The sequence below is a fragment of the Letharia columbiana genome, assembly GCF_014066305.1.
Source record: "Letharia columbiana isolate WasteWater2 chromosome Unknown Sc0000072_s0, whole genome shotgun sequence".
Lineage (NCBI taxonomy): Eukaryota > Fungi > Ascomycota > Lecanoromycetes > Lecanorales > Parmeliaceae > Letharia > Letharia columbiana.
In genome coordinates, this window is record NW_023501117.1 from 99,385 (window position 1) to 126,202 (window position 26,818).

The 26,818-nt window shown below is 50.7% G+C and overlaps 13 protein-coding genes across 13 annotated transcripts; 4 read left to right on the forward strand and 9 right to left on the reverse strand.

The window, feature by feature from the left end:
* Positions 1 to 292: 292 nt before the first annotated feature.
* On the reverse strand, positions 293 to 571 carry HO173_012035 (uncharacterized protein; the record flags this gene model as incomplete). The annotated part of the gene is made up of 1 exon (XM_037313908.1): positions 293 to 571. One exon carries the CDS (start codon positions 569 to 571, stop codon positions 293 to 295), a length of 279 nt encoding a protein of 92 aa, XP_037159196.1.
* A 9-nt stretch (positions 572 to 580) lies between these two features.
* HO173_012036 (uncharacterized protein) lies at positions 581 to 1,638 on the reverse strand (the record flags this gene model as incomplete). Its single annotated transcript, XM_037313909.1, has 2 exons — positions 581 to 764; positions 824 to 1,638. 2 exons carry the CDS (start codon positions 1,636 to 1,638, stop codon positions 581 to 583), a joined length of 999 nt encoding a protein of 332 aa, XP_037159197.1.
* Positions 1,639 to 4,166: 2,528 nt separating this feature from the next.
* On the reverse strand, positions 4,167 to 4,734 carry HO173_012037 (uncharacterized protein; the record flags this gene model as incomplete). Its single annotated transcript, XM_037313910.1, has 2 exons — positions 4,167 to 4,503; positions 4,634 to 4,734. 2 exons carry the CDS (start codon positions 4,732 to 4,734, stop codon positions 4,167 to 4,169), a joined length of 438 nt encoding a protein of 145 aa, XP_037159198.1.
* Positions 4,735 to 4,899: 165 nt separating this feature from the next.
* Positions 4,900 to 5,208, reverse strand: HO173_012038 (uncharacterized protein; the record flags this gene model as incomplete). The annotated part of the gene is made up of 1 exon (XM_037313911.1): positions 4,900 to 5,208. One exon carries the CDS (start codon positions 5,206 to 5,208, stop codon positions 4,900 to 4,902), a length of 309 nt encoding a protein of 102 aa, XP_037159199.1.
* An 807-nt stretch (positions 5,209 to 6,015) lies between these two features.
* Positions 6,016 to 7,310, forward strand: HO173_012039 (uncharacterized protein; the record flags this gene model as incomplete). Its single annotated transcript, XM_037313912.1, has 3 exons — positions 6,016 to 6,306; positions 6,357 to 6,547; positions 6,635 to 7,310. 3 exons carry the CDS (start codon positions 6,016 to 6,018, stop codon positions 7,308 to 7,310), a joined length of 1,158 nt encoding a protein of 385 aa, XP_037159200.1.
* A 1,166-nt stretch (positions 7,311 to 8,476) lies between these two features.
* Positions 8,477 to 9,927, forward strand: HO173_012040 (uncharacterized protein; the record flags this gene model as incomplete). Its single annotated transcript, XM_037313913.1, has 3 exons — positions 8,477 to 9,103; positions 9,175 to 9,809; positions 9,864 to 9,927. 3 exons carry the CDS (start codon positions 8,477 to 8,479, stop codon positions 9,925 to 9,927), a joined length of 1,326 nt encoding a protein of 441 aa, XP_037159201.1.
* Positions 9,928 to 10,079: 152 nt separating this feature from the next.
* HO173_012041 (uncharacterized protein) lies at positions 10,080 to 11,408 on the reverse strand (the record flags this gene model as incomplete). Its single annotated transcript, XM_037313914.1, has 1 exon — positions 10,080 to 11,408. The coding sequence occupies one exon, from the start codon at positions 11,406 to 11,408 to the stop codon at positions 10,080 to 10,082; it is 1,329 nt and encodes a 442-aa protein (XP_037159202.1).
* A 2,953-nt stretch (positions 11,409 to 14,361) lies between these two features.
* On the reverse strand, positions 14,362 to 16,806 carry HO173_012042 (uncharacterized protein; the record flags this gene model as incomplete). Its single annotated transcript, XM_037313915.1, has 3 exons — positions 14,362 to 16,118; positions 16,170 to 16,618; positions 16,670 to 16,806. The coding sequence occupies 3 exons, from the start codon at positions 16,804 to 16,806 to the stop codon at positions 14,362 to 14,364; spliced, it is 2,343 nt and encodes a 780-aa protein (XP_037159203.1).
* Positions 16,807 to 17,278: 472 nt separating this feature from the next.
* HO173_012043 (uncharacterized protein) lies at positions 17,279 to 17,862 on the reverse strand (the record flags this gene model as incomplete). Its single annotated transcript, XM_037313916.1, has 2 exons — positions 17,279 to 17,696; positions 17,837 to 17,862. The coding sequence occupies 2 exons, from the start codon at positions 17,860 to 17,862 to the stop codon at positions 17,279 to 17,281; spliced, it is 444 nt and encodes a 147-aa protein (XP_037159204.1).
* Positions 17,863 to 17,907: 45 nt separating this feature from the next.
* On the reverse strand, positions 17,908 to 18,264 carry HO173_012044 (uncharacterized protein; the record flags this gene model as incomplete). The annotated part of the gene is made up of 1 exon (XM_037313917.1): positions 17,908 to 18,264. One exon carries the CDS (start codon positions 18,262 to 18,264, stop codon positions 17,908 to 17,910), a length of 357 nt encoding a protein of 118 aa, XP_037159205.1.
* A 222-nt stretch (positions 18,265 to 18,486) lies between these two features.
* On the forward strand, positions 18,487 to 21,900 carry HO173_012045 (uncharacterized protein; the record flags this gene model as incomplete). Its single annotated transcript, XM_037313918.1, has 4 exons — positions 18,487 to 18,503; positions 19,389 to 20,550; positions 20,616 to 21,133; positions 21,600 to 21,900. The coding sequence occupies 4 exons, from the start codon at positions 18,487 to 18,489 to the stop codon at positions 21,898 to 21,900; spliced, it is 1,998 nt and encodes a 665-aa protein (XP_037159206.1).
* A 329-nt stretch (positions 21,901 to 22,229) lies between these two features.
* Positions 22,230 to 23,155, forward strand: HO173_012046 (uncharacterized protein; the record flags this gene model as incomplete). The annotated part of the gene is made up of 2 exons (XM_037313919.1): positions 22,230 to 22,509; positions 22,572 to 23,155. The coding sequence occupies 2 exons, from the start codon at positions 22,230 to 22,232 to the stop codon at positions 23,153 to 23,155; spliced, it is 864 nt and encodes a 287-aa protein (XP_037159207.1).
* Positions 23,156 to 23,684: 529 nt separating this feature from the next.
* Positions 23,685 to 25,093, reverse strand: HO173_012047 (uncharacterized protein; the record flags this gene model as incomplete). The annotated part of the gene is made up of 2 exons (XM_037313920.1): positions 23,685 to 23,890; positions 24,058 to 25,093. 2 exons carry the CDS (start codon positions 25,091 to 25,093, stop codon positions 23,685 to 23,687), a joined length of 1,242 nt encoding a protein of 413 aa, XP_037159208.1.
* Between the last annotated feature and the right edge of the window lie 1,725 nt (positions 25,094 to 26,818).

The window sequence follows — 26,818 nt, forward strand, 5'->3', positions numbered from 1 at the left end:
TACTCGTGGGGCCAGCTTGACGTTGAAACAGTCTAACAGCCTAGGCTTCTTGAAACGTACCAGGAAGAAGCGTGAAAGATAGACGTACAATGAGAGTTCGATTCCCTGTGCTGAAGCCTGTCGATGATCGAAAGATTTACCGGTTTGTAGAGGGTACGGAGAAAAGGCCTAGGCAACAGAATTTGGACAGGATCGAACTTCTACATACCAGGGCAGCTTTCGTGTCAAGACAGCAGAATATCATGAGCTTCTCGTGAAAGGAGAGCGTTTGATCGGGTTTTCCGTGGCGTGGTTACAAGCAAGTTCGGGAATATGACCCTCCGTCAGAGTGTGTTGGAGAAACTAGGCCATAGGTACCGACGTTGATGTTGAGTATAGAGATCACACTGGCTACCAAGTTCCTGTTGACCATCTTCGTTTCTCCAATAGCATGCCACTCTTGATGCTCGCCATCCAGATGCTCTCGTAGAAAGCGGACAACTTCCTCCCCATGCTCGAAAGGATATCCGGCGCGTCGCCAATCATAGACAGGTTGTGGGGCTTCCGGCACGACTTCACGGTCAGCGGCCATTCCGAATGCCTATGCGCCGGCGGCGGCGGGGATTCTCCAGTCGATGCGATTATCTTCATGAATGTGCAAAACGTGGTCAACGGCATATTGTAAAAAACCCTCGGCTTCATCCAACGGATCTCCCTCGTCCCTACAGTTGCAAGTCCTCCACTTGGCACCACACACGTAGCAGAATTCGGCGCCGCAAGTGCATCTGGAAGATCCGGTCAGAAGTCGTAGCCTTACCATTTCTCCGTGAAAGAGTCAACTTACGTGATGTGGTCGCAGCCATTAATCCGCTCAATCATCCTCTTGCACTCTTGGCATTGTTGAAAGCCCGCCTCAGCCGCGGCTGTCATAAGAGACTGAGCGGCCGGGTCCTCGAGGCAGCCACCCTCATGAACTTCTTCTTTGCACACGATGCACGTCAACCTTTGACAAGCAGGGCATTTCGCTTGGCCGTCATCAACTGCTTTTGGTGAAATGAAGGTTACACACTCAGGATCGGAGCAGTAGGTTCGATTTGTCGTTGAATATTCCTCGGATTTCTTCTGGAACTTGTCGTAGATATCCGAAGATAGGAATGATTCAGCGTTTGCAAGTGTGATGATTTGGCCGCAGCATTTTGGCGGGAAATTGAACTCATGCTTTGCGGCACGATCGAAGAGCTCATTGACGCATCCGCCGCAGTAGAGTTCACCACATGATGCTGTCATGACGTTGGAGTCTACCTCCTGGTTTCTACACACCACGCACTCCATCGTTCGAAGGAATTCCACTTCCCGCCGGACAGTCTCGCGAATCCCTTGAGCACTGGCTTCACCGAACACAGGCGTCGCGGGAATTAAGATCATCATCGCGTCATCCATGTCGGCCATTTGGTGGAGGCTCACGTAGAGGTGGCTGGGGGAAAGGAGGCGTCCGGAAAGCAGGCTGAAGTGGGACGATGGGAAGGAGGGCACTGCCAGATGGAAGAAGAGCCCGAGAAACGATACCCCAAGTAGGTAGAACACCCCAGAAGTGCAATGTTGAGTTGACGAGATGTATGTTGAAGCGCTGGTGGTGCGGAAGATGATCAACACAGCCATTGTTTTTGGATGGACGAGTCCGAAAATGGACCAACGGTAGGGCTGATCGGAAGTGACGCTACGACCATTGCCATCCCTACTTCTTCGACTCCCATCTCCCGATTCTTGGGCAGAGAACCATGAACAGATTGCCATTCCAGGGACTTTTTCCAGTGTCGACGGTCAAAGTATAAGACCTTTCACAGGATTGTGAGTGAAGACTCTCCTAGGCGGAGAACTTGCGGCCGAAGGGAGAGCCAAGGATCCAAGAAGACAACACTCCATCTTTCCAGAACTTTGAGCTTCTTTCCTTTCTGCTATAGGGTTCTCCCAAACGCAAGTGAAAGTTTTGAACAACACTGAAAGAAGAACAGGCAAAACAAGGGAGAACTCATGCTCTGTAGCACGCCAGCAGCGCCCATGGACTTTCTGGCAACTCATAGTGGCATATATATGAGGGGTATTACTTTACTAGAATTTTACAAGACATCGATGAATTTAATGAAAGTATCCTAATAGCCGCGGGACGCTTTTGCCGCGTTGGTGTCAACTCTATTTGCCACCCAAGGCTTGAGCTGTCTCCTAAGATGCAAGTCGAGATAAACACAGAGGCTTCCCTTGTTTTACCCAGCGTGTATTAGGCCTGGCCTTTGTGACTGAAATTTTCCCCCAGACAAAAGTTCACAGGTACTGTCTTTATAGCTTTTTGATTGTCCTCTTTCCTCTTAGAAACATGCGCTATTCGAGGAGTGCGATGTAATCCAAATTACTTTGATCTCACGAGAGACCGCAGGGGTCTATATTGGCCCTCGAAATCTAGAATATATCAGAGCAGTTAAGACGATAAAGTTAAGTTCGCCAATCTTGACTCCCTGTTTCCAAGAATTGATGAAGCAATATTGCCCAGTTTTCTCACTCCAACAGACGAATTGTACAACATCTACTGCCTGCTTAACTGCACCGCAGTGCTTGGTGGGTCGTTCGCTTAGGACAGAGGCTTGAGCTGTACGATCGATCGTCTGTCGTGCTCGTAGGATCGGTTACCTCTCAAGCCCGACCAGCGGCCCGCTGCACGTTTGAACATGATACCTTGTTTCGTAGCCTTCTCGGTCTAGGATGTTCATCATTTCTGCAAGTAAACGTCATACTTGGAAAGCAGGTTGCGATCCTATATCCTGGGAGGAAGTCAGACTCAGGGGTAATCGCCAAGGCGCCCATGGATTTTACATGGAGGTTACTAGGATATGGGATAGATTCTATTGTAGCACAGGGTCCGTTTTCTCTGGTCCAACCGCAAACACTCCTAGAAGAGCAAACATTCAAGGAAGCCAAAAAGTGTCAACCACAGTACTTCCATTTTCAACGGCAGTGCCATCCTTATGCTTCGCCTTAGAGCCTAACTCTTGGAGGCACATTTTCTCAAGCGGAATATCAGTTCTCCACTCATAGGCCTGGTACTTATTGATCAGATCCCTCGCATCGATCCTGGCAACCTCTCGACGATTCTTTACCCGTAACCCGGATGTCTGACCGAAGTGTCCTGGCACTTTGTACCAGTGCATGAGTATCGTGTTTACTATCGCCGCGTGTAGCGCCGTCTGTTCCTGGTTCCTAGCGGGGGAAATCTGAGGAGGGGACTGGGGCGTGCTTTGTGGGATCGGCGGTTGGTTGTGCCGGATCCCCTAGTACTGTAGGTTGATCCTAGGGGGACCGCAAGGGTTGCCTTGTTACGATGGCGCGTGGATGTGTGTTTGTTAAGGTGCGAAGGACGGGTGCAGCGGTTTGTTAGAAATGAGGGGTTGGGGTGACAAGGGTTCGGGGTTGGGGGTTGTTGGAAGTATGAAAGTTTTGGTTGGGGGGTGGGGGTTTGAGGGGGGGGGGTGGGGTGGTTTGGGTGGGGGTCTTTTTTACAAGTGATACAAGGACAGACACTCTCTAAGGTAGCGGAGGTTTTCACTCTTCATAATCAGTAAAAAGAGAAGGGACCCGATACATATACTAGTGCACCCCATTTTTCTATACATGTGTACTCCCTCACATATCCGGGTACGGTCAAGGTACAGCTTCCGGGTATGATGAGTGTCAGATCCGAAGAATTCTACTAGACAGGTTTAGCAACAATATTCAAAAGAAATATCCAAAAGGGAATCCGCGTTAAGTACCACAGTCAGAAATCTCACCGATCATTGGCATTTTAATCGACCAGTCCCAGAGCTTGATACTGTGTGACCCTTTTGTGGAAGGGTGGTGACTGGTGCAAAAGGTAGACTCAAGTCGATACCAAGCCCGGTAGTGAAACTTTACGAGAGTATTTCCGGAAAACCTCGACAAAAGCATTGTACTGTAGCATAAAGCACAAAGTTGGAGAGAAGCTTTTGTTTCTCAAGTTGTGCCCCTAATCCTTCGATGTGTCCAAGCCCGGATCCAATGTCTCCCACTCGGCCTGTGTTCGATTCCCTACATCCGTTGCCGTCATCCGCATTCCTGCCCCTCCAGCCAGCTGAACACATCGACCAATCCATCTTCCACTTCTTTCCAGGCCCCCCGATCTACGAGCAATACGCATCCACGTTTACGAATCCCACGTTTGTGTTGCCTTCATCAGGATCACACGTGGCATAGTCTCCATACAGCGTCCCTGGTGGATTCGACGCCGGCTTGCACTTCAGCGCCGGCGCACCGCCATCCGAGACCCCTGTGGGCACATATTCGGGACCACCTTGGTTAGGATTGGGTTTGCAGCCGGTGAACTGGATGCCTTGGTGACCTAGAATGGTGATGGGGCCTTCCTTGCAGTAGTTGCCCGAGCAGAAGACATCACCGAAAGTTGCGTTGCCGTCCGTGCAGGGGTTGCTGTGCGAGAAGAAGGCGATGCATTGGTATGGGCTGTCAGAGTGTCATTGAGTTGGGGAACAACGTCTCTAAGAACACTATGAAAAGATGCTTCTCTCTGAAGATCTAAGAGTGTTCTGCGACTGGTAATTGGAATAAGATTATTGACCTAGAAGATACGTACCCAGCAGAAGAGCCGACTGTTCCGAAGTAGATGGTTTGAAGAGCTGCGGCAAGAGGAATGAGAGAGATAGCAACAGAAGATTGAAAGAAGCTGAATCGCATCCTGACGAGTGTCGGTTTGATAGTTTCGTTGGTGGACCTCTGGGGAAGTATCGTCCTTGCAAGTTGGGTAAAAGAATAAAATAGAATAAGGAATCCGAATTAAGCTGGAGCATCCAGCTATTCATGTACTCTCTCTGGCAATCGCCATTTTATCGAATAATAATTCTAAAGCCAGAATGGGCAATCGTGGCGCATGGAAACGGTTGAAAAGGCTCGTAAGCTAAGCGCAATCAGGATAGGATAGGCGAATCGTGTGCCACAGAAGCTTCGGGGCAAGCCTCCCGTGGAAGTGCTCTCATTGGATCTGACAAAGATTGGTCCAAGATTGGTGATGGGCTGCACATTGGCATCTACCGATGTAGAGCAGAGCGCGGCTCCGTAGTAGGCCATGCGACCGAGCTGTCCCAGGCTCTGGTTTCGGATAAGGTAGACAAAGTGGGTGGGGGTTATTAGCTGTTTGCTGATCCAGGACATTGGGGAGGCGCGGGTGGGATTGGGGGGTGTGGGGGAGGTGACTGCCTGTACGAGGGTGGTCTTTTTTGTTGTGCGTCACCCATACCCACCCGCAGCCGTCCTCCTGGGCTCAAGGGCGTTCTGGTTTAGTCTTTGCGTGACGGGATGGGGTTTTTGAAATGTTCAGGAACTATTTTCTATAATTCATAATTAGTAACATATTTTTTAAATGGTGCTATGCGACGTAGAACCACGCGCGCGCAGACATGTGACATTAGAGTCTTCACAAAAGCAACACGATTTCTTCCTACATACTGTACTCATCTGTCACTTGAGCAACAGCCATATCCTTGCCACCACCGTCCAAAATACTGGTCTCATAGGAAAGGCTACTTATTTACGTACCGTGGAACATTTTCAGTAACTCGTTAAACCAGCATGAGAAACAAAATGTATCACTACCTATACGAATTTGATAAAGTCAGGGCACGTAGTAACCGTACCTCGAAGTAGCTCTAACACCAAAAAAATGATGAGACTTCTTGATCGTATTTTTTACGGCCTCGAGACGCCGATGAAGATCCTAATTGGTAGTGTCGCATTGTGGTCGAAAGGCATTTCACGGTAGCTGGATCGAGCTAGCCATCCGAGCTCTGTTTGGAGCACGTTAGCATACACGAAAAATATATATATGCCTTTCCTTGAGCTGTACCCCCGTGAGGAATCAATCATCTTCTTCCTTCCGCCGAGGACATCTCATCTTTCTCTCTGCTTATACATTGGCCACGAAGTCATCAACTTCGATCATCAGTCTCAGCATTTGAGGCCATGTCATCCGATGTAGCTCCTCCCTATAACGGTTCTCCTCTCAAACATCCCAACAACCCCTGTTGTTACGAGGAAACCTTCAGCCCAGACAGACACAATGGTCCTGATTGTAATGGCCCCCAGACCGACCCCACGGATACGGAAATGCTTGCCGAGGCACCACAGCACGCGCAGCACAATCCACCAAACGAAGAATCTGATCACCACGAGCAGGCAGCGCTCGACGAATCGCTCTCATGGATCGCCAATGCTAATCGACAAAAGCATGCGGGCGTCCACGCGCCGCTGGCAGTAAGCAAGAAAACCCCGTTCACAACTGCAAGACCTCACATCCAGAGCAGCTGCCAGTCGTCATACCGCAAACAGCACCGGGAATGCAATCTTCATTTAGTCGCGCCTGGGCTCCGATATTAGCAGAACATGACGTTCGACCCGAAGACTTTCTGCAATTCATGGATCATTTGAATGTATGCAAGGCCGCATCGCCGCCTTTTCAAGTCCTCAATCTCGCCGGGACTGTCTTGGGCTGCACGTTCGTCTTACCCCGTCCATGTTCGTGTTTAATCGCGAATCAATCCTTGCGAACAGACGTCACTGATCCTAATGTCGTTCGTTACAGCCCAATTCCCTTTGCCGGCCTGGTCGGCCTAGGCACATCAGTCGCCGCCGGCGCAGGCACCTACGCCACCGCCCGAATCCGAATCACTCGTTATCTCGAGCAGGCGAACCAGGAGTATTTTGCCCCAAGAGGACTGCTCGCGCGGATCGCCAAGCAGAATGTGCTCCCGCAGATCGTCGGACAGCCTGAAAACGCACCATTGCTAGCGCCACTACCTAGACATGCGAGTAAAAGCAATGGCTCAATCACCCCGCCTTCTCTCCGTGACAGGAGATTGCAAGCTTTGGGTTCGCACATAGCACGGATCGAATTCTGCGACCTGCCCACTCCGCAAGAGGAACACAACATGTTAGACAAGCTGTCCGCCAAAATGACGGCGCGTAAGACGAAGAAGCAAGAAGAAAAGATAGTGAAAGATAGCATGAAGAGTCAAGAAGAGGAGTCTAAAAAGAAGGAAAAGCTGATGAAGGAGGAGGCGAAGATTAGGCAAAAGATGGAGAAGGCGAGGTTTAAAGGGAGCGGAAACGAGGCGAAGATGGAGGGAAAAATGATGGAGGTGAGGGAGAAGTATGATGAAAAGGCTGGAGAGGGGGGAGAGAAGGAGATGAAGGCTGCGAAGAAGTTTTTGTTTGTTGTTGTACAGAACGCGCAGGCGGCGGCTGCTGCAGACTCTTAGATAAGCTTCTTGTTAATCAGCATATGAAATTCTTGAAGGGAGTTTCTTGCCGTGGCTTAAGGCAATTCCACAAAGAACGGATCCGACTACTCCATGAGTCAAGCGTGCTCGAGGAGGTTTCTCCCGCTAGCGCGCGTGCCATTGGAACCGCAAAACGGTAGCTCTCGGAAACAAAGAAGGGGACACCCGAAGACATGCCTTTACAATTATTCGATGCTATGTATGCAGTAGAAAGGATGGGCGAGCTAACATATAGCAATCCTAAATATTCTTGCACTGAAAAGTGACTGCGTAAGCCCGGTCTGTTCTCCGTAGATAGTCTGGGAAGTGCATATCAATTGAAAAAGTAAGGACACGAGACAGGTATTCCCGCATATAGCGGGCCTGTAGACGGGAACCGGAAGATGAGAAGAGAGGAAGTTGACCACTCACATCGATATTCAAGGCCATCATGCAAGAGAGCAAGCAAGCAGAACAAACCCGACGAGGCTGAGGCTCCGGAGATGAGCTTTAGCTCCGACTGCGGATTCCTTTCATGCACAAACGTTGCAACTGACGCCCGAGGTGCAGAAACCCGCTGAGTTGGCTGCCGGGCAGCTCTTCCCTTCCCCGTTCATCTTGGTCTCAATCCACAGTGCAGGTCACGATGTATGATAGTTCGCCGATGGGTTTGGTCCCGGATTTTTTTGTCATGCATAGTCACCGCACATCAGAGGTGATGTGCGAATTGGAGTGGTCGCATCATCTGGCCTTTAATCGGGTGGTGTCGGTAAACAAAGCTTTAGATATCCGGGCAACACAAAAATTGTACTCAACATCAGGCCCTACCCGTCTGCCGCTAACTCGATTAGGTAATATCACGGAGTTAGTGGGATCAGACGACAAATGTATTTAATACTCATATGAGTCTGATTAAACAAGAGGTTTTTTGTTACGATGAAAATAACTAGATTTGATAGGTAGTAAGGCGGTGTTCGCATTTGATTTTGGTAGGGCAAATAATAAAACCCTTTTTGGCCACTACCTATGATTCGGCGGCAAGGCTGATCCTGGCTCAAGCAAGAAAAACATTACCCGTCAGTCGACAACAGTACTCTAGCACACCACCCGTTGTTTCTTTATTTGGACATCTGCCCAAGCCCCATGAATCCAAAACCCTCTACACAATGGAAGCCTTCATTTCCCGCAAAAGACCAAAGACTTCCCCGAATACATCAGGAATTCAAGAAAATCCATCTCCTCAAAGTAAACCCCTACCAAACGAAGACGAAGGATCCACAGATCTCAAACTCGCCACTCTATCTTCTCTGTTCCCAACCGTAGACCAAGCAACCCTGCTCGACCTGCTCGTATCCGCAGACGGCTCCGTCGAGGCGGTCTTCGACTCTCTTTCCGGAAAACCCGAGGTTGGATCCCCTCGCAAGAGACCTGCGGCAAGCGTAGGGTACCAGACTTCTCTGTCCGCGTTCCGGAGAGTTGGGAATGCGGAGCCGGGGTCACCGGCTGCGAAGCGGAGGGTACTGACCAAGAAGGGGCAGACGCTACATCTGTATACGCCAGAGGATATCGCTGCCCATACACCTTGCTCTATCATCCACAACTTCTTGCCTGCTCAAGAAGCGGATAATCTGCTCAGAGAACTGCTTGAAGAAGCGCCTACTTTCGAGAGGCAGACCTTCAAACTGTTTGATAATGTGGTGCAGTCTCCCCATTCTGCGTGCTTCTACGTTGATAGCTTGGAAGAGCGCGAGAGGCAAAAGACCGAGTATCTATATAATGGCAGCTATCTAGAAGTAAGTCTACGGTCCAGTTATCTCCAGAATATGGTTTGGGCCCTGGCTGCTGCTAATAATGCCTATCATAGGACATTCGCCAGATCACACCCCAAATGCGAACAGTTTCCAACAAAGTTCAGCCAGCTGTCAACGAAGAGATCACCAAACGCATCCGAACTAATTACCCAGACGGTAAGAAGCTCAAGTATCAATCACCCTACGAGTGGGTCCCGAACGCGGCGTTCGTCAACTGCTACCAAGGCGGAAGCGAAAGCGTGGGCTATCACTGCGATCAGCTGACCTACCTTGGACCGCGAGCCATCATTGGCAGCCTGAGTCTTGGGGTTGCTCGAGAATTTCGAGTACGGAAAATCGTAGCCCGGGATGACGAAGAGCCAGCAGCCTCCAAAGACCAGAGGGCAGACGCTGAAGGCCAGATCTCGATACACTTGCCGCACAACTCGCTTCTGGTGATGCATGCGGAGATGCAAGAGGAATGGAAGCATAGCATTCATCCTTCTTCTGTGATCGATCCTCATCCCATAGCGGGCAACAAACGAATCAATGTCACTTACAGATATTACCGCGAAAGCTTCCACCCGATGTATACACCAAGATGTAAATGCGAAGTAGCGACAGTGTTACGTTGTGTTCAAAGAAAGAAGGAAAATAAGGGGAGGTACATGTGGATGTGCCATGCGGGCCTTACACCAGGCAAAGACGGGTAAGGGCTCCCTTTAATCCCAATGGCATAAATCATCCTGACCGAGTCGATCAGTTGCACCTTTTTCCAGTGGGCTGAGTTCGACGACGACGGAGAGCCCCCCTGGGCGAAGATTTAACGTGGATCTGGGATTCAAACCTAGCGATCCTATCGTTGCACTGTTCGGTCCGCTGTCGCCGTGGTTGGGTGCATAACCAATCGTCACAAACGGACTAACTCAGGGCCGAGGGCGATTGTTTCCTGGGAGGGGTACCGGAAGGTAGTCCAGTCTCAATTCCACCAAAAGCTTACACTGAAGCTGACGGTCAGGCTCCGCACATAGTGCCACCATCCCACAGGGATATACAGGCATTCGCCCTCGTTCAGAATCGTCTCGACATACACCGCCCCTCGAAAGAGCGGAAATCCCTCATCAAGCACTCCTTCTTCTGCCTCAACATCGACTTCACTCGTATTGCTCATGTCGACCCCACCTCCCTCCATACCCTTCGGATAAAGCTTTTCACTCTCGCTCGGGCTATAGAGTCTTACATACTTCTTGCCCACAACCTGAGACAAGATGTTGTGATAAGGGTCCGTATGCAATGGCGAGACTGTTCCAGCTGGCCCAAACCACGCATTCAGCAATGGCTCGTCCAACTTCGGCTGTAGCTCTTTGACACCCAGCGGTGTATCTGGCGCTGGTGGTGGAGGGTTAGTGTAGCAGTAGTCCGGGATAGAGATGTCGTTTCGCAGGGAGGGTACCTGAGTGAAGAGGTCGTGTTGAGCTAGATAGCCTATGCCATTGTCTCCGGCATTAGAAGAGTCTTGAAGAAGATATTCAGACATGAAGTCTTTAAATGTGATGATCGACTGGCCCCATTCTGCATCCGTGTAGCTTCGGCCGATCTCCACCGGTATCAGTCTCCTGCCTCCAAAGGTCTTCTTCATGAGGTATGCCGGGCTGCTCCAAGGCCGTTCGTGCAGTGCGGGCCAATGGTTTATGGCGCCTTGGATGACCAGAGGGAGACCGGTGTTCAAATGCTTCTCGAAAGCTTCCATGGATAGAACAGCTCGGATGGGTATCTGCTTCCGGATCTCGGGTACATTGTTCCCCTCCGTAGAAAATCTATCCCCCTCCATTCTCCGCTTCTTCCTTGGTGGCCCACGGTCTTTCTCTTCAACATAGACTTGTAAAGCAGACAGCAGCTCCTCGATCATCTCTTCCCTCTCTGGCGCCCCAGCCATTATGACAGCCATATCAAGCAACCTGACAGCTTCCTGTACCCAATCTTCCCTTTCTCCTCGCCCATTCACAATCTTATTCCGATCCGCATCTTCAATACTTCCCACTCTCTCAATCGCTTCGACCCCATGCTTCACGACCCGTATCGCCTGTCCAATGCTAGCATCCGTAAACAGCCTCCGCCAGCAGACGGGGACTTTGCTGAAAGGGTAGCTGTGTATCTTTGCGTGAGCTAGCTGTATCAGCGCCGCGGGACGAGAAGGTAGTATTGAGCGCGTTGAGGGTGGGCAGTCGAGGATGGAGTCATTGGGGCAAGGCTGGTAGAGGGTTTCCAGTGTCCGGGCGAGGAGTTCTAGGAGAGGTGTGGGGAGCATTGAGTCTGCTTGCGGAGGTTGGAGAGTCTAAATTGGTCACATCATTTGGTCAAGCACACAGGGATACATTATGAAACTGTTGCCCCGGCCTCACTCCTGAGGCTTGGCAGTCGGCAGAACGAGTACAGGTCTGCCGCGCCAAGCCGAGAGCCTCGGAGCTGCGGAAAAACCCTCTTCCTAGTTCCTACAACTAACGGGTGGGTTTCCAGCAAATGCACGCTTCTTCAGGCAGAAGCTCTCGAATAAACACACTTATGGCGTCCCTATCCCATTTCCTTGGGCAAAAATTATTGGTGCCCCCCGCCACCGATCCAAAGTGTCATTCGAAGGCAAGAATATCATTGTCACAGGTGCGAACACCTGTCTAGGCTTTGAAGCTACCGCCAAGTTCATTGCTCTTGACGCGTCTCTGGTTATTCTTGGCGTTCGCGACCTCAGAAAAGGTGACCAGGCCAAGTCCGTGATCGAGGAACGTACAGATAAGAAGGATCGAGTCGCAGTATGGCAGCTCGACTAAACTCGTGATAGATTCAGGCTTTGCCAAGCGTGCCTAGTTCACCTCTTAATGTTGTTGTACTGAATGCTGGTGTCTACATGGTCGCGTTCGAAGAGTCCAAGCACGGCTGGGGAAAGACGCTTCAGGTCAACGTCTTGAACAATGCTCTCCTTGGCCTGCTTCACTTACCAAAATTGGAGGCTTCCAGGACAGGAACCGTCCTGCCAGTCCTGGAATTTGTATTCTCCGGAAATCACGAGAGGGTCAACCTCTCTGCTGAGCATCGTCGTGCAGATAATCTGCAGCAGTCCTACAACACTGCCCACGACTACAGTCCCAGTCAGTAGTACGGAATCTCCAAACTCTTCGTCATGTACGTCATGCAGACGCTGGCATCTTTTGCCAAGTCCGCGGACGCCGCTTCCGGAAAGCCTGACGTCGTCGTCACCTCAATTTGCCCCGGCACATGTAAGTCCGACCTTAGTAGAGGGTATAATAGCTTCTTGATGAATGTTGTCAAAACCATAGCCTTCAGGCTCTTTTTGAGGACTACAAAAGAAGGATCGAGATTTCTGGTCAGAGGATTTCCATTGGGGGAAGAAGCGCATCGAATTTTTTGGCAACACCATCAACTTAAGCCGTGAGCTGTGTATTGGGCTCTAGTATTAGAACTGCTCATTTGTTACTTAGGCCATCGCCCCTCCTGTCTGGTATGCAAGGAGCGGAGTTGAGGCCGAAGGCCTGGTCCGAGGTTGTCGAAGGGTTGAAGAAGGATCTGCCCTGGGTGACCGACGCTGTTGCTGAGCTCGAACCTCAATGACAATGTTTCTGTTCAATCGAATGGCTGATTGGGCTTCATCCGGAGAAATCAATTGAATGTTGTGACGCTCAATTTTACCAAGTACCATTCGCAAAAGTCTTGGCGTTCAGGACATTGTGTGCCAACCTCTTGCACAGCCTAATATGGGTCGCTTCCTACACCCCTCAGAAGTGGACTCACGGCAGGTGTGACACTACACTGGAGGCTTATGTTGAGCAGTCAGGTGATACTTTTCAGGTTTATGAGATAAGCGTGGAAGGCGGCGGAGGCGGTGCAGGATTGTGTGCTGAGGAAAGGTGGGGACGAAGGGGATATCTATATGGGATTTGTGAGGACGCCTTGAGTGGGCGGTGAGGCAATGCGTAATTGTGATGGGAGCGGTTGGACAGCTCGTGCTCTATACATTGAACCAATTTGCTGGAGTAATGGAAAGAGAAAAGACCTGCGAACGGCTTCTTAATCAAGATTGCTACATATTTCCACTTCATCGAAAAGTCTTGTTGACAGATAATCCAGGGAAGACTTGAGCACAAAAAAATAAAGAACCAGTTGAGTTATCTGGGATCATGTGGACACTCTTGTCTCAAAGAACGTTACTTTGATATGGTCCAAGAATGGACTGGTCGCGCTCGACTACGGGCCATTAGATGTACCGAATCGTAACTGCTCATGGCCCACGGTGTTTGATCCCGCGTAGACTTTGCAAGTCCACGATTGGAGTCCAATCACGGATACCGATTCGCGAGCCTTTTCCACACCAACGCAACAGATTTGACACTCCATGGGGACGATAGATGCATACAGGACCGCGAAGTGGTGCTCTGAGCCTATGAGTCCGCACGTTGCATTGGTGTGAGTTTGAGAAGCGGAGAGTGCGGTTGTATTAGTTTGGAATGACATAGAAGATTTAGAAAGTGGGTGGTGATGCGCTAGGGTATATCGCATAGTGAGACACGCGGGTGATTATTCGGTCTCGAAGACTTAGACAAGTGAGTGCCGAAGTCGCAATCATCAGGCCTGCCAATCATCCACGACAGGTCTTGTTCTTGTCACATCAGCCCCAAAGGCAAATCGATGCAGGTGGTTTTCTTAGTGAGAAATAATTGAATTGATCAAAGACGGGGATCGAACGAGCACAAGAAAGAGTCCAGGCACGAGCTGACCTCAGACCGAGGATTAGGACTATGTAAAAGGTCTGAAATCTTTGCAATTCGACCCAAAAGAGTTCTGCTATCAAATCATCTTGGCATCACAATGTAATGTTTTAAATCCCCTCAGAATAAATACGATGCTCACAGACCAGCCCAATAGCATTGTCGGGTATGGCGAGATAACTATCGCAGCAATCTGTTTCGAAGTTCTGAGCGCAAAGCCCTTGTTACCTCACGAAAATTGGAAGTCAGTGGAAATCAATTGACATCGTTAATACTAAACGTCCTGTGGACACAACCTCTAGCTACATGATTGTGATGGTAGAAAATCCTATCACTTAATGCCGAAACAGAGAGACCAGATAGGCCAAAGGTTGTGTTCCAAGGCTGCCGGTCCCTGTTGCTCGAACGATTAGCAAAACTCACACGTAACTGGTGCTTCGGTGACGTACTGCGCAGGGCTCGCTGGGCCCCCAGCACTTTTCTCTACACATGGTATACGAAACTGTCGCCGGTGTACGCTTGAAAGAAGTATCCAGAAGTGTTCGTGATTTCCCCTCCTGTGGGTGGGTAAACGAAGATTCCCTCGCCTGCAGGTGGGTAAATGACGAATTCTAGTGCACCAGAGCTGAACACATTTATCCACAATATGGTCATGGGCAGGAACTCGCTTTCCGCTGTGAGATTGAACGTGTGGTTTTGGGTGTACTGCCCTGCGATACTTTCCGTGATAGCGGCGTTCGCGTTCGTCCAAGCGGAATAGGCGTTTGAACCCGTCCAGAGAAAGCTGTAGTCATCAGTCCCCGAATCACTCAAACTAACGCTGTATTCTCCTTGTGGTCCATAGAAGTATCCTTCCAACACTACAGCGTAGGTCGCCACATCCGTTTGGTTGATTTGGCCTGGAAATTGGTAGTAACCAGTCGAATTGGTGTTGAAGTTGATTTCGTCTGGAAAAGCCCCCTGGATATTGATGTCGGAGGCGTTGTTGTTAAATCTCGACGCATCCGGCTGAGTGCCCCTATAAGCGTCTGCCGGGTCTTCAAACCCAAAGTATTGCATACCGGAGGTCGGCTGAACCACTAGGACTGTGACCTGGCCGTTGAATCCTGTGTTTGTGGCTGTATATACCGTAGTCGTAGCTGTGTACGAGGTCGTAGTTGTGGTCGCTGGTTCAATAATTTCGACCTCTTCTTGCCCGTCAGGGAGTATTGTACTACTGGTATAGGAACTTGATCCCGAAAATATGGTAGTTGTAAAAGGGGTTGGCTGCACGATTTCCTCAATCTCTGTCTGGCTTGCGGAATCCAACAATGTTGTATACAGCGATGACCCGGAGCTAATCACAGTCGTGATAGTGACCTGAGTGAATGATGAACTGGATGAGGATATCCCAGGGCTGGAAGACGGCACCGTTGCCGAGCTTTTAGAAGCTGAAGATGAAGATGCAGATCCGGACCCCGATCCCGACGACGAGGACGAGCTTTTACCCAGGGACAATGCTGCTACCGAGGATGTGACATTGCTAGACAAAGAGCTGATCATCGAGGGCGCACTGACACCAGACGGCGGGCTTATCGATGTAAAAGAATTGGAAGAGTTCGAAATCAAGGCACTCGTCGAGGAGTTTGCGGAACTGGCGGGCAACGTTGGGATCGAGCTTCCATTACCGACAAGGGAAGGAGCGTTGGCAGACGAACCAATCGACTGGGACGAAGAATTGGAGCCTGAGAAACCAGTACTCTGGGTAGTTACCACGCTGGTTGAGGAAGAGTTGGAGCCTGTGGGGCCAGTACTCTGGGTGGTTATCACGCTTGTTGAGGAAGTATTGGAGCCTGTGGGGCCAGTACTCTGGGTGGGAACCGCGCTTGTTGAGGAAGAACTGGAGCCTGTGGGGCCAGTACTCTGGCTAGTTACCACGCTTGTTGAGGAAGAACTGGAGCCTGTGGGGCCAGTACTCTGGCTAGTTACCACGCTTGTTGAGAAAGAACTGGAGCCTGTGGGGCCAGTACTCTGGCTAGTTACCACGCTTGTTGAGAAAGAACTGGAGCCTGTGGGGCCAGTACTCTGGCTGGTTACCAAGCTTGTTGAGGAAGACTCGGAGCCCGAGGGGCTGGTGTTCTGGCCAGTCACCACACTCGTTGAGGAAGACAGGCCACTGCTAGGGAGAATGGACGAAGAAGGGGCAAACGAGGCGAGTCGATCGTTCGGGTTGGCCTGGAAATACCCTGGGCACGTGTCCACTAGATACTGTCAACTGTGCTGCTCGTTATCTGAGTGGGAAATGTACTGACCTGATGCTTGCGTCAAGGATATAGCCGTACAATTGCCTGGAATCGGCGCCAGAAAATATGCCTGGATGGCGCCCGTAGGGTCACTGCACAAAGAAGCAGTGCCGTTGACGAAAAGACTGTTCTCCCATGAGAGTGTGCCTGCGGTCAATTGCCAGGTTGTGGAGATATTGCCAACGTTGCCAGAGGGAGCAAAAAGTGCTGATATTACACCCGGAGAGCTGGAGTAAGTCATGGCAGTCCCAGCATTTGCTACCGACAATTGCCCAGCCGAGTCCAGGTTGAATAGTGGTGAATGAATGCAAGCGCTGGTTGAGTGACCGTCGAGGGTAGGGAAACTTTCAACGTCACGACGAAGCAGTGGGCTGTTACCTGGGGCTTGATAGCTGATCAGAAAGCCTACCGATGTTGACGAGGGAGTACTAGGCGCTGCTGCGGAGGCATCCGGTTCTCTGCTCCAGATTAGATGAACCCATTGCGAACAGAGAGGTGAAATAACGCACGGTTTGTTGGGCATAACACCAGAGCCTGCTAGTAGGCCCGAGGGTTCAGGGCCACCAGGGTTGATGAAAGACATGGGCCCCAGGCTGGGAAGACAAGTACCAATAGACACAGTCACCACATATTGACCAACGGCCATAGTAGATAGTAATAAGCTGCAAAAAACCAAATTCAAATTTAGATGCCCCATTTTTGCAGAGATTAGAGATTAGATAGAGGAAGGATGCACAGATTAGATAGAGAGGTTATGGAGTGAAGATAACATAGAGTGGTGACTGGTCACAGCAAATGGAGCAACTTTTAAATTAAACCTGTATTTACTGCAGGAATGTGAACCAATTTACCAAAAACATTCACTAGTCGCAACTGAGATGGCCTACATTCCTTCAATGAATCTAGTCGTCTTCAAAGGGTTCTCGACGCTTGTTCTGTAGCTGAATCAGTGCCGCGCATGCAATCGAGGCCGTTGCTTACCGGTCAATTTTAAGCCTGTTAGAATCCAACAATTAGATGTAGGTGCTTACCAGGTAGTCGCGAAAGGGTCAGCTCCTTCTGTCGTCAAAGCCCATGTATGAGGCTACCTAGTCTATCCAGCACTTATACATCGGATTTTACACTGAGAATGCGATCACATGCAACAGTGAGAAAGAAGCCTGGTCCCGGTCCGCGACCCGTTTCAGCTCTGCTCGTAGTACCCTCCTTAGGACATCGGTTGTAGGTGCTTGAAGAGTAGTACCCGATCGCAGATGTCCCTCGCCTACGCGCATCGAAGCTGGGATTGATCTGAGTTCGTCCAGCTCGTTGACGGCCGTTGTGTGCCTCACAGGTATCGCTTCTGCTAGCATCCGAATCCCGTTGAGCGTGTTCATTTGCTCTGTGAAGTTGTTTGACTCGATCTGAGCTACTTCATCTAGCTGCCGAATTATCGAGGACTGCTTTTCAAGTAACCGTTTCGTGGTAGTCACATGACATTGCTGCATATCATCCCGTATGTTCGACACATTCTCGTACAGTTTGATGCCAGTTTTCCTAGCGCAAAATGACGTTAGCACTATGGCGCATAGTACAAAACCGATAAGTGAAGCAGAGCGAAGCATGTATTGGTTCGGCCTTCCATGAGTACGGACTTGCTTGTCATAACGTCTCAGAGATGTATCAAATTCATTTACTGCGCAACAGACTGTAGTCCAGTCATTAGGGCTATCTGCCGGCTTTCTAGCCTGCGGACCACCCCAGAAAATCATTTATCATCAAGGACCCACTTCAACCTCTGGCTTATCTTTCCCTGGGTGCCTGACGACGATAGAAACTGATGCAAGAGGTCCAATTCTGTGTGGATGTCCAGAAGCTCCTTTTTCACAATTTCCGCCAATAGCTGGTGTTGCTCAATAAAGAGCTTTGACGACCCGTATTCGATCACATACAGCCGTAAATTCTCAAGCACTGAGTGTACATTTTGCAGGATTTGTCGTGAGTGCTGGACGGCGTTTGGGGCATCTCTCAAATCAACGACAAAATTAGAGATGCCTCCGCAGGCACGAATCATGACATCGGCCAAAGACACTACGGCCGCCACCGTTGAGAAGGGATCAGCCATAACAATGTCAAGAAGCCGAAGCAAAAATATCTGGGACAGCAAAGGCAGTATAAGGAGAATGGTTGCGTTAAAGGGGACTTCATCGAGGCTGTACATCTGTTGACAAGGCTGTAGGCAGATTTTCATCGCTAGGCGGGGGTAATGAATCAGGCATCGGCGTTATACTAAGTGCATCAGGATGTTAAGCCAATAAGTATTAAAGTGTGGGTGGGATAAGGCGCCATGAAAGCCGGGTTGTTGTAGGACATCGTTCAACTCTGAACTTTTCCGCTCTCGGTACAAAATTGCACAAGGTCACTTAAATCGTAAGGTATTGGTTGGTTGTCGAACTTTGAGGCAAAACACGGTGCTGCGGATCCAATTTTTTCAGTGAGGCTCGCTGATAAGGCTGCATGACACCTTGCATGGCGCCTTGTCCCACCCACACCGACTTTACCTTGTCTGCCTACGATGAAAAGCTGCTTCCAGTGCATTCTGTGATATCTTGTGCTCTCCACGTTCATCCGTCCTGATTGCTACCATCTTTTGGTCCCGTCGAAACCTCTTGACCGAAACCCTCTTTACTGTCTCGAGGTCAAGAAAGGGCCCGTTGCGCTTGATTCAATGGAGCTAGGTTTCAAGGCAAATGCAGGACCCCTAAACCAGATCGATGTACAACTTTTCAGTCTCGAGACTCCCGTGTATTTTGCGTATAGAGTCCATAGGTAGTAGACTACAAAGGCTAGGGCTCGATCTCTCCAGAAGGTGCTCTTGTCTTGCAATGCCAGCCTTGTAGCTGTTGGCACTTTCAGCCTTCCTGCGTACGTATTGAAACGATCAGAATATACTTCGTATGGAGCTGCAAGACAGCCGGGTGGCCGCTTCATTTCCATCAAGCTGCCCAAAGCCTCGACCAGCGCGAGTAAAGATGCAGGTTTATGCTGTATGCGTGCAGTGACCACTGCGCTGCTGTGCTTCCTCGACGAAGAGACAACGAGCGCCATCCTAGTGGCCGTCCTACGAGGTCAATTTTCTACATTATGATCAAGAAGATGTCATGTTAGAGACAGACGGTCCTTTGATTCCGGCTGTCCACCACTTCGTGAAAGGAGTGGCTCGTGAAGAAAGTATTGACCGGGGGCGAGAATCTATGCTCGGAAGCTTGATTCACAGAGTCAGCGGGTATCGAGCGCATCGCGAAATGACATTCAAGCCGGCGAAAGCATTGATCTCCATGAAGTCGAGTCATTGTTGGCGTGGCTTTCGGTTTCTTTTGGGAAACGTGACGCCCAAGTCTACCCAACTCGGAGCTTTCTCGTGTGGGCCATTGCCTTTGTTCTAGCAGACTTGGGGTTTGAGATTGAAGTCTCCACAACAGCTATCACAACTACAGAGCAGTATAGTGATCATGTGAAAAAGAATGATTCACTATCAGCGCCGACTGTCTACTACGTTGGGGCTTCCGTAGGTCCTACGGATCCGCAACATGTTCCTCGGCATGAAGTCCAGGTTGTTCCCAAATATCGTTATATCCCTATCCACGCGATTCCGGCAGTCGAGCTTCGCAATCATCTTCTTACAGAAGAGCTCCGTAAAGAGAGAGTGTCCTTAATCTGGAAAAACACTTTTGAGCATGTGCAGAGATATCTGACTGATCTGCCGCACATCCGGGATATGACGGGCCTCTCGGGCCCATCAATAACCAGCACAAGGACTGCTGCACAGGGCGAACGGGCCACAAAACCGAAGGTCCTCTCCCAATACCAGCGTAGGGGGATACTGGAGCGATCTCGCTTTTGGACTCGCCCTTCGCCAGAGTCTTTGGAAGCTCTTCTTTCACCACTCATCTCCAAATTCCTCCCAGGAGACTGCCCTGACTGCACATCTCTATGGGATTCCGATCATTCGGTGGACAGCTGTTGGAGTGATGAATCTTTGGAGCTGGAAGGCGTCTCCTCGACCCACAATCAGCATCCGCGGCTCTTCCTCAACGCTATACTGCTTGCCACACGGTATGCCATTGCTTGTCTGTTCCTCCGAGACGGAGATTCTTCGGCGGCCACAGACACCGAAGTCGTATTTAGACCTTCCAGGGTTGAGTCCGTTGGAACTTGCTTCGAATTTAGAGATTGGTGTGAAAATATGATGAGCATTGGAGCAATTGCATTGGCTCAGAAACACTCAACAAAAGTTGATGCTGGGCTCGTTCGTTTCAAGAAGAGTCTCTTCGAAGCTATTTCCGGGTTTGAAGGTGGCCAATTTGCGAGCCCTGGAACATTCGGATGCTTTGCAAATGGCGTCTCTATGGTTTCTTTGTTTCTACTTCAGCCGACACATCCAGCCTCGTAGAGTACCTGACCTTCAACACACAGTTCGGTCAAGCCCTGGACCTTCCCTTGGACGACAACGGCTTGATCGAGTCCGTCGAACACCAGACATCATTTAAACCGTACGAGTTTTCTCCTGCGGCCAATCTTCCTCAAGGTCCAGACTCTCCGGACCATGAGCCGTTAACTACGCAGAAGACTAGGCCGTCTTGCTGGCATTCCTCAATGTTCCTTCGGCCCCCGGTGGTTGCAGCCAAAGCTCGCAGGCATTCACCATATTCCATGTCGCACTGTTCCTACTTGTCGCCAAGATTCCCCCACAACAGTACAGTCAACATACGTCAATCCGGGGCTCGACCAGGACGAGATCTGGAACCAGTTCCCTACACGCACGCTCGTCACTTGGGACACTGCCATGTCCGGTTGACAGCAAATGAAGCCTTAGCACCACACAAACGTCACTACATATTCGTCAAAGTTACAGACGACGAGTTCGAACAGGCACTGGCCCTGACTATGTTATTCGACCCGTCGTATTTGTCACAGAGGCCCGTCATCGAAAGGTTCCTTACCTCTTGTTTGTCTTGTGGAGTTACCACTGCTCGAGAGATCACGCGGTCCAAACATTGCTTGCCCAGCGAACAAGGGCGCAAAAACCCAGGGCATCAGCATGTTGAGGCACTAAGCAACTTCTGGAATGGAGATTCGGGACTAGGATTGGGATTCGTCTTTGCGCGTTCGATAGTAATCACGGCTTCGTTGATATGCCTTGGAGTGTGGGCGAGAATTTGTTCCCTAGCCTTTTGGTTGTAATCAACTCGAGAAGGAATGCACCCCATTGCATCTTTACGCATGTATAGATGCTTAGATGAGCAAAGTGACTCGGGTGTATATGGACTGGGGTTCTTATGTGATGAGCCGACACTGTAATACTGCCAAAGTGGATTTTCCGTTCCATTAGAATTTTTAAGGTTTGACAGCTTTAGCGACAGTGCCAAGAATTGATAGATCCCCGCTAACTCTGGGCAGTGCAGTTGCTCTCTGCCACGTTGGTCCGCCTCGTTCAACGACTCAGACTACTCGAAGGATAACATTGCGTGCCACCTCCTCAACCAACAGCAGACGGCCTGTTGTACCTACATCATCAATCTTCACTCCTGGCGCGAAGGATTCTGGAAAGACCAGCGCTACTGCTGCCATGCGGCGTAGCAGCGGTTCCACCACCTACGCTTTGGGACATATCACAGCATGGCTCGAAACCTTGACGCCTTCGCTCGCGGAAGAAGGAGGGTTGGCGAGCACAACGTCGCAAATTGATTCGCTTGGCTGATGAGCGGGCACCAAGCTCCTCGGGCGGTGATGAGCTGAACAGTTAGCGGAAAGCCAACATTTGAGCTTTTCGGCGTCTACGGAGAGCGTGAAACAGCCGGTGGTGGGCGGTATCCTTTTCACTGCCTCCTCGAGCGTGAACTTGTAGATCTGAACGAATCTATTCTTGCCCGCGTCATGTTTCTTCACGCGGCTCCGTCTTCGCTCCTCTAGAGCCGTGCAGCGAGTCTTCTCTCCTGCTGCCCGACATCTCTCCTCCCCTCTGACCGATTCCCCTGCTCTGCGATCCTTCTCATCAGAACATTGCCCATCCCTCCGCATCCATCAATAATGTTTGCCGTCACTCTCCTCCTCCTGACCCTCTACTCCCCCCTCCTCCTCCTCGCCCAACAAGTCTGCTACTATCCCGATGGCACGGAAGCAACAGCCGACACACCATGCAACAGCTCGGCGTCGAACACCCCGACCGACGCTTCCTCGTGCTGCCACGACAGCTCAAACTCCTACTGCCAAGACAACAACCTCTGCACCTGGAACGGAGCCATGTACCGGGGCGCATGCACGGACAAGTCATGGAAGAGCCCAAACTGCCCCCAGCAGTGTACCGAAGGTTCCACACCCCCCCCCCTCCTTCCCTCCTCCTTTAACAACAACTGACACTCCCCTCCCCAGCTCAACGCAACACAGCCATGAACATCTTCCCCTGCCCCGCCACCGGCGTCTGGGAATGCGAACGCACCAGCGCCTGCGCCTCCAACTTCACCCTCCCCAACTTCGGCCTCCTCCTGCGCGACTCCCAGCTCCCGGGCGCCCAACCCGACGGCATCGGGCTCGCCGACCCCTCCGCCTCCTCCTCCTCCTCCGCCGCGACGGCGACCGTGACCGTGACCGCCGGGGGCGCGGCCTCGTCCTCCACCCCGACGGCGACGGCGACCGCGTCGACGGGCTCCGACGCCTTGGCCGTGGGCCTCGGCGTCGGGATACCGCTCGGGGCGCTCCTGGTGGCGTGCGTCGCGCTGCTGGTCCGGCAGCAGCGGAGGTTGAAAGCGGAGAGGGCGGTGGCGGCGCCGTTGGGGGGCTTCCCGGAGGGGAAGGGCGGGGGCTACAAGGGGCGGGAGCCGGGGACGTACGGCGCGCAGGAGTTGCCGGGGCAGGGGGCGGTGCCGGAGCTGAGCGAGAACAAGAACCGTGTCCATGAGTTGGGGGGGAACTATATGCCCGGGTCGCCGCCGCCGCCGCCGCCGTTGTCGAAATAGTCGGTGGGGGCAGGGTGCGCGGCGGGGTTCGGTTGTGGTGGTAGGGTCATGGCTTGGGAGCGGTGAAGTGGGAGCCTGTTCGGTGTGGAATGAGTGTATATACTGTATATAAAGTTTCCGTACAATCCCGTCAATCTTTCTGGCGCCATGATCATCGAGCTCCAGAAGTTTGGTGTGTGCTTCGATGGATTTCATAATCAAACACGGCGTCACCCCACCGTCAATCCCACACAGGTGTAATACAGACACTGAACGCCTATCGAAGGATGGACTCCCGTAACAACATGGGGTATCTAGTACGGTCAAAGTCGCCTATGCCAATAATGCACGAACCGAACCGGGAGACCGGCAAAAGAGCGCTTCGAACGTAATGCAAGCAATCAATGCTTCAAAACCCCAACGCCCCTACGACACTGGCTCTTGCAGTCAAGGGAATCTCCGCCACACTGGCAGCGACATGCATCTCTTGGAGCCGAAACAGCCAGGGATCAGTGCTATGATCCGTACAGCGCCAAAGTATCGAGAGCATTCAAGGGATCGCCCCGGAAGCCAACTTAGCATCCTGATACGTCGGCAACTGACCACTCAAATCACCATACGTCGGAGCCGCCATCTCCAGCTCCTGCGTAGCCATCGGGGATGCGTAGTCCGCTGCCAAAAGGTCGAATTTGTAGGACGCGAACTCGGCCTTGAACGTCTTCTGCGCACAATCGACAGAGAGCTTGACGGCTAGTCCTAGCACATTTCGGAGTCAGCATTCTCATTCGTTCATGAAAATCTGAGTAATGACATGTTTGGGGAGTGAGGAAGGGTGCTAGATTGAGTAAAATGTTCCTTCAGCATGTCTCAGGACTCAGAACGCAATCTCGAACAGGAAGAGACAGCTCCGAAAAGTGCCTTACTGTATGTGCGTCTGATATTGAACGTGCTGAATGTAGGTTTCTGGTGCCAGGGGACCTTGATCCGCATTAATTTCTGCAGGTCCATGGACTCGGTTACCGGTGGTGCCTTGTCCATATCTGCAGAGTAGTCGATCGACGCGATGTGGAACTCGTCACTCCAGTCCCTTTGCTCATCGCCTTCGCGGAACATTTCGTCGCGGATGCATTGGATGTAGGTGTTGGCTTGCAGCTCTACGATGCATTTCCGTAGCGTCACTATCGGGTGTGATTGTGTTGTGGATGCTTCAATGTCGTGCTCCAATCTGAGTATTAGAGGGAGTGAGTGGGCCAGAATTCCAACTTTGGGGAGGAGCATATGCAATTTAAACACCGCGACGGGAAGCTTGGACGTGCGGATGGACTGAAGCTTTTCCTTGAAGGTGATAGGTCCATTTTCGTGACCGGGCTGGAGTCGAAGACTGTAGCAGGCTATTGTTTGACCCTTTTCGATGAAATCCGGTTTGAAGGTTTCGATGTCTCTGGTCGTGATAAAATCGAGCGTCTTTTCGGTTTTTAGGTCTCCCAGGGAAAAGATCTTCGTTCTATTGCCGATGAGGGACGCTTCGAGTTCGTATTTGACGAAGCACTCGCCTCGCCAATTTGAATAGAAGCTGTGCTTGTCATTGGCGAAGGAGGGAGGTAAACTTTGTTGAGGATTGATGTCGAAAAGGCCATGGCGCTGCTTGAACGGATCGGCGCCGCGGGCCACACAGCGGGGTGGGAATGTGAAGCTGAATGGCCAACTGTGCCCATTGGTTTTCATGGTGTTGGGACCCTTGAAGAGAACCTGTCTGTACTCCAGTAGAGGGGCTCTTCCTCTGTAAGTCGAACTACTGTTATTGCCATTCCTCCGTACCACCTTGGTTTTGCATCTGCCGACAAGGCTTATCGTGATGATCTCGACATCAATGTCTACATCCCCATGCAGGGAGACGGTGCCTGAAATTGTTGCGCCAGCCCTGCACTTGGTGTTCGGTATATTGATCCGGATCGACATTGTGGGACGCGATAAGGGATATGTGTCCTAGGATGAAGCGGGAAAAATTCACCAGACCCTGGACCTAGATTGATAGTGAGAAAGGCAATTATGCTGAAGGGAAAGTTCATAATGATAGAAGAGGTGTGGCAGAGCATCGTAATGTGAATTTAGGCAGAACCCAACGAAATCTCAAGTTTTAGATATGTAAAGAGGAAGAAAACTACTTGGCGCATACTCCGTGCAGTGCAACAATAATAGTACAAAGGCGCTCCGGATCATTCTCGTAGCCTACCACATGAGCCTGGGTAGGCGCGTTGTTGTATGAGATTGCAGTGCTGCACATTATTATTACTATTTTTTTTTCCTTTTCCCCACGTTGAGGTCAAAGCGGCTGAATCAGAAATGGTTACGTGCAGCCCGAGCTGCAAGTTTGACAGCTCGATGGCGCTATATCGAAAGACTCGGAATGAAAATTGAGCCAGACGGAAGAAGACGAGGAATGATTCCACGTATCAGATGAAGTGAAATGATTTCTATGTCGCGAAGGAAGTAACAAAGGGTCAAAGCGCAAGATTTTCTTGAAGGTGACGGGACGGGACTGACCTGAACAGGCGTACCAGAGTGATGGCCCTAAGTTTTTCTTTTGATTGTTTGGACTTTGAAGCGCCGGTTGATGCAGCTAGCTCAATGATCGATGATGCCGCGCGTTGATAAATGATAATGATACTATCATACGCTCAATGCCCTGCTTCTCACATGGTGCCGGGGGGGAGGAACTGGGGGAGAATGACTCTCGCACAAAGATTAATTCATGCAGGAGGCAGAAATGGGCAGGCTACTTCTTTGACAGAGTGCTGCTAAAAGCCTAATACTATGAGGGGTATGTACTGTATGAGCGTACTTTATCTTAGCGAATAGTGGGGCCTGGATTAAAGTGGTACCTTGTCTTAGTGCCCGCTCAGGCTAATAGCCGAGGTAGCCAGATTCCGTTAACACTTCAGAGATCTGAATACTCTAGCATCATTATATATCCCGGTAACCTGTCCTGTAGGATCCAAGTCATGCTCGTCTTAAGCCAGTAAGAAATCAATCCGACATTCGGCTCCTGTACGGGTCCTCTTGGCTGCCGTAGCTGATCCTTGGGAATTGCGAAATAGGAACATGAGGTGGGCATATTTTGCACGTCTCGGTTAGGGATGACCAGCCCTTGAATTTTTGGAAGTCTTGGCATGTAATTTTGCTGAAATTTCAGAAATGATTGAAGTGATGAAATACATTAACGCGATTAGATAACTCGCTAATGTTCTGATAGGATAGAAAAGTGGTAATATGGCCGGACTTGGTTACTAAGCATAGTCAACTAATAAATCATCTTGAATCTGCCCAGTAAGTGGGTCTTGGCGTACTTGACTATGAAATTCATGAAATCGAGCTAAATCGACTAATTACTGCAATTTCAGTATCGATACATGTTTTTATGAAATTTGGCATCCCCAGTCTCGGTGCAAGGCTTGTGGGTGCGTGCATAACGTGGGGGAATGGCAGGATCAAAAGAGGCCAATCGAGTAGCTGGAGCAGAGCATCCCTCAGGTATCTCCTGATGCCTATGCCTGTGCCTGCCTTAGTCCCTAGTTTCCCTTGCTAATTAGCCTAGCCATTCAAAACGTGCCTGTACTGTAGGCTGTACTGTAGGCGGTAGGCTGTAGGCTGTAGGCGGTAGGCTGTCGCTCAGGGTTTGCTGCC